At 38.2% G+C, this 14,709-nt stretch overlaps 1 protein-coding gene across 1 annotated transcript in view; it reads right to left on the bottom strand.

Moving 5' to 3' along the window:
* IQCJ (IQ motif containing J) overlaps positions 1–14,709 on the bottom strand; it is a 155,040-nt gene that overhangs the window by 17,800 nt on the left and 122,531 nt on the right. Inside the window, exons 3-4 of the mRNA XM_074192719.1 lie at positions 8,167–8,231; positions 2,916–2,996 (exon numbers count right to left, since the gene is read on the bottom strand). Coding sequence (XP_074048820.1) covers positions 2,916–2,996; positions 8,167–8,231 — 146 coding nt within the window. The remainder of the gene's footprint in view (positions 1–2,915; positions 2,997–8,166; positions 8,232–14,709) is intronic.

Below are 14,709 nucleotides of genomic sequence, written 5' to 3'. Positions count from 1 at the left end.
CATAGCAGATAGAGTTCTAGATTGGAAGTAAGGAGAACCTAGATTCAAATATCATGGCTGTAGCTTAGCTTTGTGACCATGGACAAGTTATTAATATCTAGACAATCCCAGGCAACCAAGATAAAAATATACTACCTAGGAAAAGAATGAATAAATATGTATTCATTAATAATTTAGTTTTGTTCATCTGTAAAATGAGTATAGTAATAGTTTTAGTACCTACCTCATTGGGTTATTATGACTGTCTAATGAGATAATATCTGAGAAGTGCTTTGAGAATTTTAAAATATTATATAACTATGAGGCCATATAACTATTCATTGTGAGAATTATTCATCTCCAAATTTGAGTCCAGCTCACTCTCCATTCTACCAGGTTGCTTCTCACAAGGGTTTTTATATTACAGTTGACAAATGAATAATGGTGATGTTGGTTAGTGATAATGATGATACATAAGGTCTACAATAAGGTACATGCAGCTACCCATTTGCCATAGTGTTTTTACTCTGAAGCTCACTCCCTGCTTACAGAAAATGGTCTGTACCATCTATTTTTTCCATATTTTTCCCAGTCTCCCTAGCAGCAAGCCAAATTGATTATGATACTGGAGTGTGTTTTGTCCCGAGAGGTGAGATTATATGCTGGCTCTGGAGTGGGGTTTTCCTGTGTGTTTTACCACAGGCAACAATATCATTAGCTGATCTTGTATGTGCGTTTCTATTTGGTCTTGTATATGGTCTCTGAGTCATATCTAGTCCCAATTTTGAGATCAGCTCTCTCTTCCTTATACTAGGTTACCTCTCACCAAAGTAAATACTACAAGGATTAGCATCCTCCTTAGAAAGATGAGGAAACTAAGTTCCATGAAGATGGAATCACTAGCCTAATGTTATTCAGTTGGAGATGGAAGTGTTTAGTCTGGAATCTAAGGTTCTTAATTCCAAGAATTGAAGCATTTCAGCAGAGAGATCCAGAGCTGGAAGGGACATCAGGATGCATTTAAGCCAAAGTTTAGACCTTTCCTTTGACAGATGAGGAAATCAAGGGACACAGAGGTCAAGCAACTTGCTCAAGAATCACATTGATGTAAGCTATGTGGCCTTGGGCAAGCCACTTAACCATGTTGCCTTGCAAAAATCAAAAAAACAAAAACAAAACAAAAAAAGTCACATAAATGACAAATGTCTGAGGTGAGATTTAAATCTGTGCATTCCTGAGGCTAAGTTCATTGTCATACTGTCCAGTTGCCTATTCAAATTATTCTGGAATAGAGAGACAGAGAGATAGACAGAAACAGAGACTGAGACAGACAGAGACAGAGATAGAGAGATAGAGCAGACAGACAAAGCCAGAGACAGAGACAGAGATAGAGAGATAGAGCAGACAGACAAAGCCAGAGACAGAGACAGAGAAAGAGAGAGATAGAGACAGAAAGAAAAGCACAGTTTCTAGTAGGATGAGGACAGACATTGGACCAGGAAGTGGTCCCCTGATTCGAATCTAATGTTAAATGGGGGCTGACCCTAGTCCCATCCCACCTGGGGCTACTCTGGGGAAGGAGCAATGTTTCTCTGGTTGCAGAAGGTCTCAAGGAGGGAAGGAGGAATTTCAAGGCTTATGGCAGGTTCTACCTGGGCACAAATGGTTCCTTAAGACCCTGTACCCTCTGGAGACAGGAGTATCTATTCAATACATTAATTTCAAGAAGAAGCTTGGCATAGCCTTCAAATGCTCATTTTGGTAGGAGTTAGTCCCTTGCACCAAGATCTTTGGCCTCTAGCATCCCTGCAGGATACCAACTGTAGTCTTATTGTTCCTAGCTCCAACCTATCCACATTTCAGATCATAAAAGACTCCCAAAGGCCCAGCAGAAACAGGGTCCAAGAAGCTCTTCTTCTCCTGTCCCGCACCCATTGCTTTCTCCTGATTAAATGCTGCCCTTCCCATACTTGCCACACACCCCAGCAAGTAATTCAGAATCCTCTTCAGTTCTTACCCCCTCAATAATGACCTCCTTGCCAGAATTAATTGGTGAGAGTCTTAACCATTCATACCTTCCACTCATAGACCTCTTTGTTGAGAGGGATTTAGCAACCATAATAATTCTGGTTAGAGGCTTGTCAACTGGGCTCTTATGGCCTCTGGCATCTTATACAATGACTGTTGTAAATACCAATGCACCCTAAGGATTCCTGAACTTCATCATCTTCCCTGCCACTATAGTTGGACTCTTGAGTCCTGTCATCTCCCCTAATTAGAATGAGTTCCTTGTTTCTGTCTTTTCTATCTGTGGCCTCATCAATTAGTACAATTCTTAAGGAAGTGTCTTATGAATTCTTTTTTTCCAAGCCATTCATATTTTTCAACTTATTTTGGACCAAGAAATGGAATTCTTTGTTATGGTTCTATCTACCATGATTAGAGCAGGGGACAAAGGGATGATTAGAAGAAGGGAAAAAAAAGAAGAGAACTGTTTTTCAAAAGGCAACAAGGAAATACTTGAAAGAAGAATAGGTAAACTAGGACACAGGTGAAGGAGATCGAGTCAGTAGATGCCTGGGCAGAAATTAATAGAAGAAAAAAAGAGCTAGAAGAACAACAGGTACAAGCTTCCTCATAAAAGTAGGTAGAAAAATGAAGTTGGATTGGAAAGTTCCCCTTTTTGGCCACTTGGTGGCACTATCAGCTCAGGACAGCTTGGTGAGAGGTAGCCAACATTAGGTAATGCAGAGAGGAGTAGGGTGACCCAAGAGTGACTGGCAGTGTGGAGCCAGATGTCATCTCTACAGGATGCTCATGAAGCTGCTACTGTTTGTAACACAGACAGTACCTGTATCAAGAAAAATCCAACCCAAACCCCCACAAAATCTGAATTGTAGCTCTGGTATCACAAAGAACATTTTGAGATTACTTACATTTTCACTTTTGATTCCAAGGGCTGAAGACTGAGTTGGTATTTTTCAATATTATTCTCCATATCCATGGCAATCTGATGGCTGGAAGAAGAATTATTCTTTTAATGTTTATTCAAGTAGATGTATTCATTTTCCAGGCTAATTGATATTCATTTTACAGAGTTGAATAATTTTAGCTCTGTTTGCCTTTATATATGAACAGATTATTAGGATTTACTAATGATGCATCCACCATGTAGAAATGTGATTGAAGAAAAATGTAATTTCACTGTTTCCCTTCTCACGCTTTTTTTTCCCTTTCAGGAATATGCTATTTTAAAATTAAGGACAAAATAGTTATATATTCTGAAAGACCAAAAAAAATGAGATTTACAAGGTGCTTTGCATAAATTATCTATTTTGGTGCTCCCACAGTCCTGTAATATAAGTAGCACAGGTATTATTATATTCATTCTATAGATGAGAACATTGAAGGCTCAGAGGGACGGAGCAATTCACCCCTAGCTATAGAGGGGCTACTGAAGCCTAGGTTTCTTTGATTCTATCAGTGCCCTTTTATGAACTAAAAAAAGATGTGAGAGAAGACATATCAGGAAATCACAGGGAACCCTATGACATTTTACCAAAGTCTGAAGAATTTATAGATGACTGTAGATACTGGGGTCATTGACTCAGGAAGGCAAGTTAAAGAATTCCCAGAATGAGGCACTAGATGGCAACATAAGTCAAGAATAACTGTTACTTATCAGTAAAAAGGGAAGAGAAGGGGGGGCGGGGGGGGGGAGCTCTGAGGATGATGTAATGACTTTTAAACTCCTGCTGGGAGCCAGCATTGACCTAAGCACTGGACCAAGATTATCTCATCTGACCTGCCCAATGGCCTGGGCGATGGCCACCATGGTAATCTTAGTTGTCTCTGTGATGAATGCATGAAACAACATGGAGCTTTGTGGGCCAACTCCAACAAGGGTAGTTGAACCTCTTGCCATTTGCCTCTCACACCTAAGGCAGATAGAGATTAAGTGACTTGCCCAGAGTCTTGTGGCTAGTAAATGACTCAGGCTTAATTTGAACTCAGGTCTTCCTTTCTCCAGGCTGGCTTCTTGATGCTTCTCAATTAAAGGAGGAAATATATAAAGACAATCAAATGTTGTAGAAATGCTTCATCAAGGGCAGTTAGGTGGTATAGTAGATAGAGAAGCATCCCTGGGGTCAGGAGAACCTGAGTTCAAATCAGACACTTGGTCCTTACTAGCTGTATGACCTTGAGCAAGTCGCTCAACCCCAATTATCTTGCAAAAGAAAAAGAAGGAATGTTCTATCATATTTTAATGGGCATTCTGGAGAAATCTATACTCATACTCCTTCTATGCATGCCCAGGCAGTCATAATGAGATCTGTGTTGTCCATTAATATGCACCAACAAATAAATATTTCTTGAATAACAATGGTGGGAGAGACATTCTCCTAAGTACTTGGGGGTATTCAATTTAGTGAACATTTCCAAAGTATTTACTATGTGCAAGCCATTGTGCTAGAAATTGGGGATACAAAGACAAAAAAACAATCCTTGCCCTCAAGAAGTTTAGATTCAAAATAATAATACTCGTTAATATTTTATATTACAATATTTCTATAATTTTAAATATTTAAGTAAATATGAAAGTATAAAATTATATCATGAAAATATAATGGATGAATATAGCTATAAAATATGAACATATAAATTTGTGAAAATATAATTAGGTAAATCTATAAGTATATTTATGTATTTATAAAAATATAAATATAAGTTATTTTAATTATTATATTTGCATATACTTTATAATTAATATTTATTATTAATAATGATATATAGTTGTATTTACTATGTATCTGGCAGGAGTATTTTATAATTATTATCTCATTTGATCTTCACAACACTAGGAAGTAGGTGTTGTGATTAACCCCATTTAACAGGAAACTGAGGCAAATAGGTTAAATGTCTTGTCTGGGGTTACAGCTAGTGTCTAGGGACAGATTGCATCTCAGGTTTTCTGACGTGAAGCCCAGTGCTCTACATTTTAAGCCACCTAATCCCCTGCCACAGATAAGTAAACAAAAGGCAATTTGAAGGAGGAAAAAACTAATAAAGGTTTCCTCCAGGAGATGATTCCTTGAGCCTTAAAGAAAAATTCAGAGATACTGACCTGGAGGATAGATTAAATGTCAATTTAGGGGCAGCTAGGTGGTGCAGTGGATAGAGCACCAACCCTGGAGTCAGGAGTACCTGAGTTCAAATCCGACCTCAGACACTTAATAATTACCTAGCTGTGTGGCCTTGGGCAAGCCACTTGACCCCATTGCCTTGCAGGAAAAAAAAAAAAACTAAAAAAAATGTCAATTTAGGAAACAGCTGGCAGGCCAATTCGGCTAGTGTGTAACCTGGAGTCCATGTCTCATCTCTGATGGGGGGAGGGTAATATAGCTACCCTAACCCATTAATTCCTTCCTCCTTTGCCTTTCTCACTCCTCTCAGTCCCTTCTCTGCTACTCTCTTTTTCCTTCTCTCTTTCTTTAGATAAGACAAGGTGACAAGATGATTGTTTTCACAAGAGGCCTGGAGTTAAACAGGGTGATGAGCCACCCCTACAACACGGTGTGGTAGATGTATAAATAATTACAAAATAAGACCAGTTGAAGACAGAGGCGAAAGGTCCCTGAGAATCAGGGACATCATGAAGAGATGATGACTGGACTACTAATAGAACAACCATATTCAAATATTCACATGAAAGAACATAGCAGGGAAAAGGTCCTCCACCACATAATACACACCAAGATTGGGATGTAGCTTATTACAGTGTGGGGTCAATTTGCATGAGCACATACAAACATACATACATAAACATACATTTAGGACCATCCAAGGTTCATTTTCTAGGTTTACATTTTAAATGAGCCCCAGAAGAGGAAAATTAAATGAAAAGTACATCAAATCATTGCTTGGAAGGCCATTGCCTGGGGAATTATTCATCATTAAGCCAAAAGAATCAAAAATATATCTCTGGACAGTTCCACTACAACACCAATCTCAGTATAAGGAAATGATTTCCAAATGTCACCAAGAAACCAAATTATCCCGATACTATTATTCCTATATAGGTGTTGGGAAGGAAGGAGAGAAGAGAAAAAGAACTAGAGCTACTTCTAAATTATCCACATTCATTGGAACTGGGGTACCATGATCCAGAAAGATCATTATAACTCATAAACTTAAGCTCTTTCTCGACAGACCTTTCACCAAAAGTTCTTACAAATAACAGACAGTCAAAGAAGGAAGTTGAGTTTGGGGGTAGATTACAAAGGGGAATCAGCATAGTCTTGGAACAACCCAGCATCACTGTAAGGCCCCCTCCAAAAATGAGCCATTCCCTACAGAGGCTTTCTGAAGCAACATGGAGTCTTGCAGGCTTCAAACATGGGCAGTTGGCCATTTTACTCATCATCTTCTACTTCTAAAGTAGCCAAGCAGAAAAAAAGGGAGCACGGCCTTCTTATTTCAACCAATTTTTGAGGCAACAAATCAATCAAATATTTATTAGGCACTTACAGCATGTAGAACATGGGTATCAAATTAGTTGATTATTAAGCATTTACTACTTTTGCTGTTTGCTAAGAGCTGAGTATTTTAAAAAAGAGGGGAAAAAGTCCCTGTCCCCTTAGAATGGAAGAGGCCACCTACAGATCTGTAAAAGTTATAGAGGAAAATTCATTAATTTGGATGGATGGGAGAGGTCTAAGGGCAACGAGGCCAGGCCAAGACCCTGACTGCAATGAAAGTTTTTTAAGGAGTCCCTGAAATTATTTCCATCCTTCCTTTCTTTCTTTTTTTTTAGATTTTTTGCAAGGCAAATGGGGTTAAGTGGCTTGCCCAAGGTCACACAGCTAGGTAATTATTAAGTGTCTGAGACCGGATTCGAACCCAGGTACTCCTGACTCCAGGGTCGTGCTTTATCCACTGTGTCACCTAGCCTCCCCTCTATCTTTCCTTTCTAAAGTATTTAGCTACTAGAAGTTTAGATTAGTGGTGGCCTTTCCCCTTTTTGGATGGCCCTTGAGGTGATTAGAGGGAAAGGGAGGGAAACAAAAGAAGCTCAATAATATGGACATCAATTAATGTAGTAAAATATATGTCTAATAGTGAGATAAAAAAATTAAGCATAGCTATGTTATATATAATATAAATACATAATACATATTTATATAAATGTATGTATTAAATACATATTTAAACATAAATTGAGATAAAATCAGTAGGGCTACTGCCAGTCAGCCAGTTCTCCCCCTACCCACTCCTGGAAACAACAATTAGTAACAATAATAATGATAATGACGTGGCACAGTCAGTGGAGAACCCACTCTGAAATCAGGAAGGCCTGAGTTCAAATTTGACCTCATCTAATTATGAGCTTTGTGACCCTGGGCAAGTCACTTAACCTCCTGTTGCCTTGGCTTCATCTGCAAAATAGGAATAATAATAACATCTGCCTTCCAGACTTGTGGGGATCAAATGAGATTTTTGTATAGCTTTTAACAATGTGCCTGGCCCTTAGTGGAATCTATATAAATAGCCTCCTCCTCCTCCTCATCAAATTGGATTTCAAAATCTATTTACATGGATACATAAATAATTCTATAGCTCTATATAAAGATGCTTTAACACACACACACACACACACACACACACTCACATATCCCAATATACCAAATACCTACAGTGTGCTAGCACTATATATATATATATATATATATATATATATAGTGCTAGCACACTGTAGGTATCCTTTTCACATTGTGTGTTCAGAGCAAATCTGTGGGCAACTAGAACTCCCCATCTTTAAATGTGATTATAAGATAATACAAAAAGACAATAAAATAATACAAATCAACATTTTCTCAATCTTCAGACTTGTGTGACTGATGTTTTAAACTTAAATCCAGGGTTTTATATTTGATCCCAGTAAATGTTATCTTGCTAGCTTCACTTTATAATTTCAGTTTCTTAAGTTTATGCTGAATCTTGATTCTTTCATTCTTCATATTCAATAACTTAGAGCCAGAAGAAACATCTGAAATCACCTGGGCCAACTCCTTTATTTTCTGTACATAATTTTACTTTTCCCTATCATTACGAAGCATGAACACTTCACAACCGAGGCAGTCAGTATTATACGGCATTGTAGCAATCAAATGCTTTTTTAATACTTACTTTTCAAGCACATATTTTCCATCGCTAACTTGTTCTATCGTTGGCTGCAATCTTTTCAGTTCTTCCTGAAAAAAGAAAATGTAGCTTAATTTTACAGCTTAATGATTATACTCTTTTGATGATATGCAACCACCCAAAAGAATTTATATATGAAAGATTTCTGACCTCATCAGCAGTAACCTTGCAGTTTGGAAATTTCCTCTACAGATGTCAATCACAAATTGTCTCAGTCCCACAACACTACTTATGGCATGTAGAGACAAATGACTTCCCCAAGGTCACACAACTAATAATTGTCAGAGAAGGAATTTAAACCCACATATTTTCAAGTCCACTGTCAAACAGTCTCCAAAATAGTCTGTTGCTTCTTCAGGCACATGGTAATAGTGGTGGGAGGGGTGAGATAAAATACATTTAGAAGCAATTATAGCTCAGAAAACCATGATAGAGGACCTTTTCAGGAGTGAAAATTGATGTTTGAAAAGGGTTCAAATAAGGAATACAATTCTTTAATCAGTTAAAAACAATTTCTGTATCTCCTCTTCATTGGAGAAGGGGGGGGGGTGCTATGGACATGAATGAGCACATACCAGATATCAGATTCTATTCATGTACTGGTTAATTAGCTGAATTGCCTTCCTTTTGCCCTTTTTTCAATTTTTTTTCCTTTGTTTTTTTTAGTTTTTTTGCAAGGCAAATGGGGTTAAGTGGCTTGCCCAAGGCCACACAGCTAGGTAATTATTAAGTGTCTGAGACCAGATTTGAACCCAGGTACTCCTGACTCCAGGGCCTGTGCTTTATCCACTAATGCCACCTAGCCGCCCCTGAATTTTTTTCTTTGTTACAGAGGATAGCCTTCTGGTTGGGGAGAGAGGAAGGATAGACTTATTTGGAAGTTTATAGTATAAATCAAGAGATATCAATAAAGTTAAAATTAAATTATTTAGCCTAAAAGAAATATAAATTCTCTAGTTTAATACAATTTAATTTATTCCTATAGGAAGATAAAGTTTTGGGTGTCTTAGTAGCAAATATAGTTTTTCATGGAAACATTCATATGAATTCATCTGCTTTGACCACACCTATGGGAATAGCTGTGTTCCTAGAGAATCTCCCCACCCACAAAAAAAGACAGTCTTAATCTTTTTTAGCAGAACCAACTACACTATAAATAAATATAAAGTGATATCCTCTTTCTTAGGTGGACATTAATTTACCGAAAGGTGCAAAAATTGAGGATATTTACGTGAGAAATAAAATGTAGTAAAAGGAGAAAAATAGAAAGTTTTAAGAGGACCTGATACAAAAGCATCACCTCACATTGGAGCTCAAGAAGGGACACAAACAGAGAATGCTTTCATTCAGGAAAGGAGGCAGAAGAGAAAAATAAGAGAATTAGAAAGTTGAAGCTAGTCTATGAAGCCCATGGAACTAAAAGGGGGAGACAGAAGAGATTGTGGAGCCCATCTAGGACAAACTAAGTAGAACTAGGCAGGCTCTGCAGTTAATTGTGGGGAACTGGTCTGATTGAAGGAAAGTTCTGATGCTGGAAGCTGACTGGACAGATCAGTGTCCTCAGTTATTTCAAGAGCTGCTGGGATAAAGTCTGCCTTACCCTGGAGTACTGTCTCCAATTGAGAGAGGAAACCTCTCAGAAGCTGCCAATATTACTCTGACTTGGGATAGTAAAACCTGCAAAAGCCAAGAGAAGTGTCCTGAATAGCTTTACAAATCTCAAGCTTTATAGAACTGCTTTTCATTGAAAGACTCTAATGCTACTGCCGTGCCCAACCAAGGCTGCAGATCTGGGAAGCTCCACAGATCCCAGGCTTAAGGCTACTGTGGGCTAAAGCAGCTTACCATTGCTTCGCCATCCTAAGAATAGCAAAGAAACTGGTTCATCCATAAAGTGATAGACTCAGATGAGCAGCAGTCCCACCCAGCAGGTGACACACAGTAGAGACTATTCCCTAAAGACACTCAGGGTAGTAAGTTGTCTCAGACACCCAAGTTTCTTTTTTCTTATGTTCCACAGACACTATATGGATGGGTTGAGAAGGCTAATGAATGAACTGTCACCTTGTATTATGTTTATTATCTCTCTGTTGTCCATTAGTAAGTTCATCATCAATAACTAAGTTCATCACTTAGTTAATAACTACCTTTTATAGAGTGCTTTAAGGTTAACAATGAAGTTTAAATCTATTATCTCCTCTGATGACAGCTCCCAATAGTAATAATATCTCACAACAACTTTCCCCACATTCCACTCTCCAACTGCTGCCCTGTCTTGTTTCAGCTCCTTGATAAGCTCAATTCCAAAAGTCACCACCATATTGTTGATTCATGCCTTGACTGACTCTACCTCCTTCAGTCTCCTCTCCCTCTCTGCAGGGTTAGAGGATAAACTACGACCTTGCTCTCAATGCTTTTCTTTAGAAAGGGCAGAAATTGGACTTGGATCACTCCACTTTTCCTCCGATGCCTTGCCTGGCTTCAGTGCTATGGTACAAGATGCCCCCATGTTTCCCCACTTCTTTTTGGTCTCTCCATTTAGATTGCAAACTACTTGAGGACAGAAACTGTCTTTCTTTTTAATTATTATATTCTCAGTACTTAGCAAATTGCCTGGCATGTTGGAGACACTTAATAAATGGGTATTGGGTTGGATTGGATTTTATAGTTGAGACCGAGCTCAGAACAGTTGAGTGACTTGGTCCTATCAAGTAAATAACTGAAGTAGCTTTTCAAATCAGGACTTCCTGATGCCAGTTCCAGAACTCTTATCTACTGCTATCACCTAACTACCTCAAGATCTAATGAATTCATTTTGGCTAATTTATTTAAATGGGAAGTCAACTGGTAGGGGCCCGAGGAGCTAAAATAATGTATAGTTAGCAGATACTTTCTCACACCATAATTACCCCTAATATCTTAAGTATTATTTGTAGTAATATGATTATCTCTTTGAGAGAACATTTTGACTTTTCAGGTGAAGTTAGTCATAGTCCAGGAAAAGAGAGTTAGGGTTTACTCTACCATGATGGGCTACATAGAATTTATAGACTCATAGTTGACCAGTATTTAATCTCTTTATATAATCATAAATTTAGATTCTAAAGGGACCTCAGAAACCATTAAGTACATTCCCCTCATTTTACAGATGAGAAACTGAGGTTCACACCAATTAAGTGATTTTTTTCCCAACATCTCTCAGCTAAAAAATTATCTGAAGAGAGAGTTGAACTCATGTCTTAACTGACTCCAAATCTAACAATCTATATACCTTTCTGTGTAACCTTCTTTCAACCATCTGTCCATGAATTAGATATGTGGATTTGACTACTTTCTTGATCTCTTCAGACCCTACTTTTCTCATCAAAAGATGGATCCAAATTCATAAGGCTGATCCATGGACAGAGTCAAGGTTAAGTCTTGGTTCCTGTGACTCTTAGTCCCATTCCCTCCATTTAATGGCATTAAATAAAGTCTTCTTGCAATTTCATATTGGACTAAGCTTTTTCAAAACTTTTTTAAAGCTGGCATTGTGGTGTAAAACCAAAAGCAATTGCCTTTAAATAATGTATAACACTTTAAAATTTGCTAAATTGTTTTTCCTGTACTATCTCATTTAAACCTTTGTAGCAGCCCTGTGAGGGACTTGCTATTGCTATCTTCTTTTAACAAATAAGTAAACCAATATACAGAGTTTAAGTGACTTGTTCATTGACTCAAGTCTACTAAGTATGAGGGGCAGCATTTGGATTCTGTCTGTGTACATGCATATTTTCAGGACTTGTCTATAATTGAGACATTTTAATGTAGTAATCTATGTCTTATTTTAAGAGGAAATTAGTTAAATTTTCATTTCTTGAATTAATGAACAAATATGCATTAAATAAATATTCATCTTAAAAATAAAGTTCCCCGGATGCATATCCTAATGAAATGTGCTATGCAACCTCATAATTTTGTTTCAAGTCTCCAGATCCAGTCCTTTATCTATGATACCACACACCCTCTTAAAGCATCATAGAAAGAGCACAGAAATTCCAGTGGGAAGATGAAGGAGGTTCATACACCAAGAATGATATTTTCCAGTTCTGTAGACTTGCTCAATAAAATGGTTATAATAATATTTATAATAAGCATCTCCAAACATTGTGTGAAGAAAGCTTAAAACCTGATCTAAGTGTTTCCTGTCATTGAGTTACATTTTGGATCGAGTATCTGAGCTACCCAATTTCATTAAGAAATGGACTCCTCCTCTTCTGTCCATAAACCTTTACTGCAAAAAAATGCCCTCCTTTTATGTCCATCTCCCCAATCTTTGTTTTAAGGACTTCTCATAGGTTACTTTGAAAAAGTATTACTGGTATGTTTGAATATTATTTTATAAGCAAAAGAAGGTACAGTGTAATTGTCCTATCTGTCCTACAGGTGGAGGGTAGGGGCAAGGAAGGGTCTGGATTGATTGGTTCATGGTCCTCATCTATTAATGATTAGACATTAGACAAGAAACATGGAAGTTGAAGGAATTCAGAGTTTTCCCCTCTTAGAATGGGTTGGTATCACTTTCTTATTTCATTTCCTCTGGAATATGAAGTGTTGCAGGAAATGTTTTTCCTTAAGAAATATGCCAACCACGCTCTGGCAATCCTTTCATTGCAGGGAACTGGGGAGGGGTGCTTCCATGCTCCTTTAATTCAACTTCCTCCATTCTATGAAATTCTATTGAACAGAAGGTCAATGACTACCCAGAACATTCCGAACAGCTGCTCAACTGACAATTTGGAGGATTGATTTCAGCAGTTGGTGATTTAAGCTAACTATATGGAAATGCCACAATGCAATTGGCAGAGAGGTTTGGTTTTTTTTTAAACATGTGTGTGTGTGTGTGTGTGTGTGTGTGTGTGTGTGTATGTGTATGTGTGTGTGTAGTGTGTATTTGAGTGTGCATGTGTGTGTGTATCTGGGTGAATGATTGTGAATGAGAGAGTAGTCAGCAAGTCAGAGACAGAAAGATAGGGAGACAGAGACAGAGTTGGCAGAGAGGAAAGTAAGGAAAGGCCCTTACTAACTGAAATTCCATTAATCTAGGACTGGATCTAGGATTGGATAGGTTTGGACATCTCTATGTCATTAAAACCACCTCTTTTTTTTTAGGTTCTTTTGCAAGGCAAATGGGGTTAAGTGGCTTGCCCAAGGCCACACAGCTAGGTAATTATTAAGTGGCTGATACCGGATTTGAACCCAGGTACTCCTGACTCCAGGGCTGGTGCTTTATCCACTGTGCCACCTAGCCACCCCCAAACCCCCTCTTCTTAAGGAAATTGGCTTCTCATCTCCACCTTTTCATTTTAGAGAGCTGCTTGGATTATTAAGAGATTATCTGATTCACCCATAGTTACATAGCTAGGGTTGTTTCAGAGGTAGATGGACCCTAAACTGACGTATCTTACATTGCCCCACGTGGTGTTGAATTATACTTCATAGCTTCCAGAATTCTAATTTTGTAGAAACTTAATATGAACAATATCTTCTGTGATTTATTCTTCTTGCCATTTCCCCCAATCATACTTTCCTTCAGAAAAAACAGAAGAAATTCAGGGGTCAAAGCTGTCCCCAAAATCCTTTCCTAGTCCCAGGTGTCCTCTTTTCCCCAGCTACCAGTCATCATCCTCTGCTTCCTTTTTGATGTGAGATGTTTTATGTGGGGCAGCAAGAGTGATACCTATTGATTCCTTAGACCTTTGTGGAGGCAGCTCCTTCAGTCCATTCATTCATCAGGCAAAGCCGCATCAAATCCTTTCTCCATATGACCTCAGACAAACCACTCAGTCTCCACATCTGTGAAAGGCCAACTGGAGCAATAGTAATCTATGTAGCTAGATGGCACAGTGGATAGAGTGCTGGTCCAGGAGTTAGGAAGTCCTGAGTTCAAATTTGACTTCAGACACTTACTAGTTATAGGACTCCTGTGTAAGCCATATAACTCCTTACTGCCCCAACTGTCAGATGCTAATAATAATAACAGCATCTACCTCCAGGTTTGTGGTGAGAATCAAATGAGATAATATTATAAAAGTTAGTAAGTGGCATGGAAGGCAAACAATAAATGCTTGCTTCCTTCCTTTCAACTCCAGATCCCTGATCCTATTATTTCTCAGCTCAGTGTACTATAGTGGATGCTAGAATCCACTTCATTGGGTTCCTCTGTATAACTCTCCGTTTCTTCTTTGAATTTGGGTTAAGCTACTCTGTGAACTTGATCTTGAATTATTCAAGTGCAACAAAGACAGAATTTCACACATTTATTCTCTATCCCTTCTTCATAAATGAAATTTGTGCTGTGAAAATTTAGAATGCATCCACAACTATGACCAAACAACCACTGTGAAACTTTTATAAAACACCATAGATCAGCAGTAACAGATTTTTTTCTACTGGCACCCAGTGTTTCCTGGTATCTTTAGACCAACCTGTCATTTCAAAATACACAGGCAGTAACTGGTTGGCAGGATTGTGAATGCAGAATTTTGC

This window comes from Macrotis lagotis, chromosome 6 (genome assembly GCF_037893015.1).
Source record: "Macrotis lagotis isolate mMagLag1 chromosome 6, bilby.v1.9.chrom.fasta, whole genome shotgun sequence".
In the NCBI taxonomy this organism is placed as follows: domain Eukaryota; kingdom Metazoa; phylum Chordata; class Mammalia; order Peramelemorphia; family Peramelidae; genus Macrotis; species Macrotis lagotis.
This window is presented reverse-complemented; position numbering and strand designations above follow the sequence as displayed.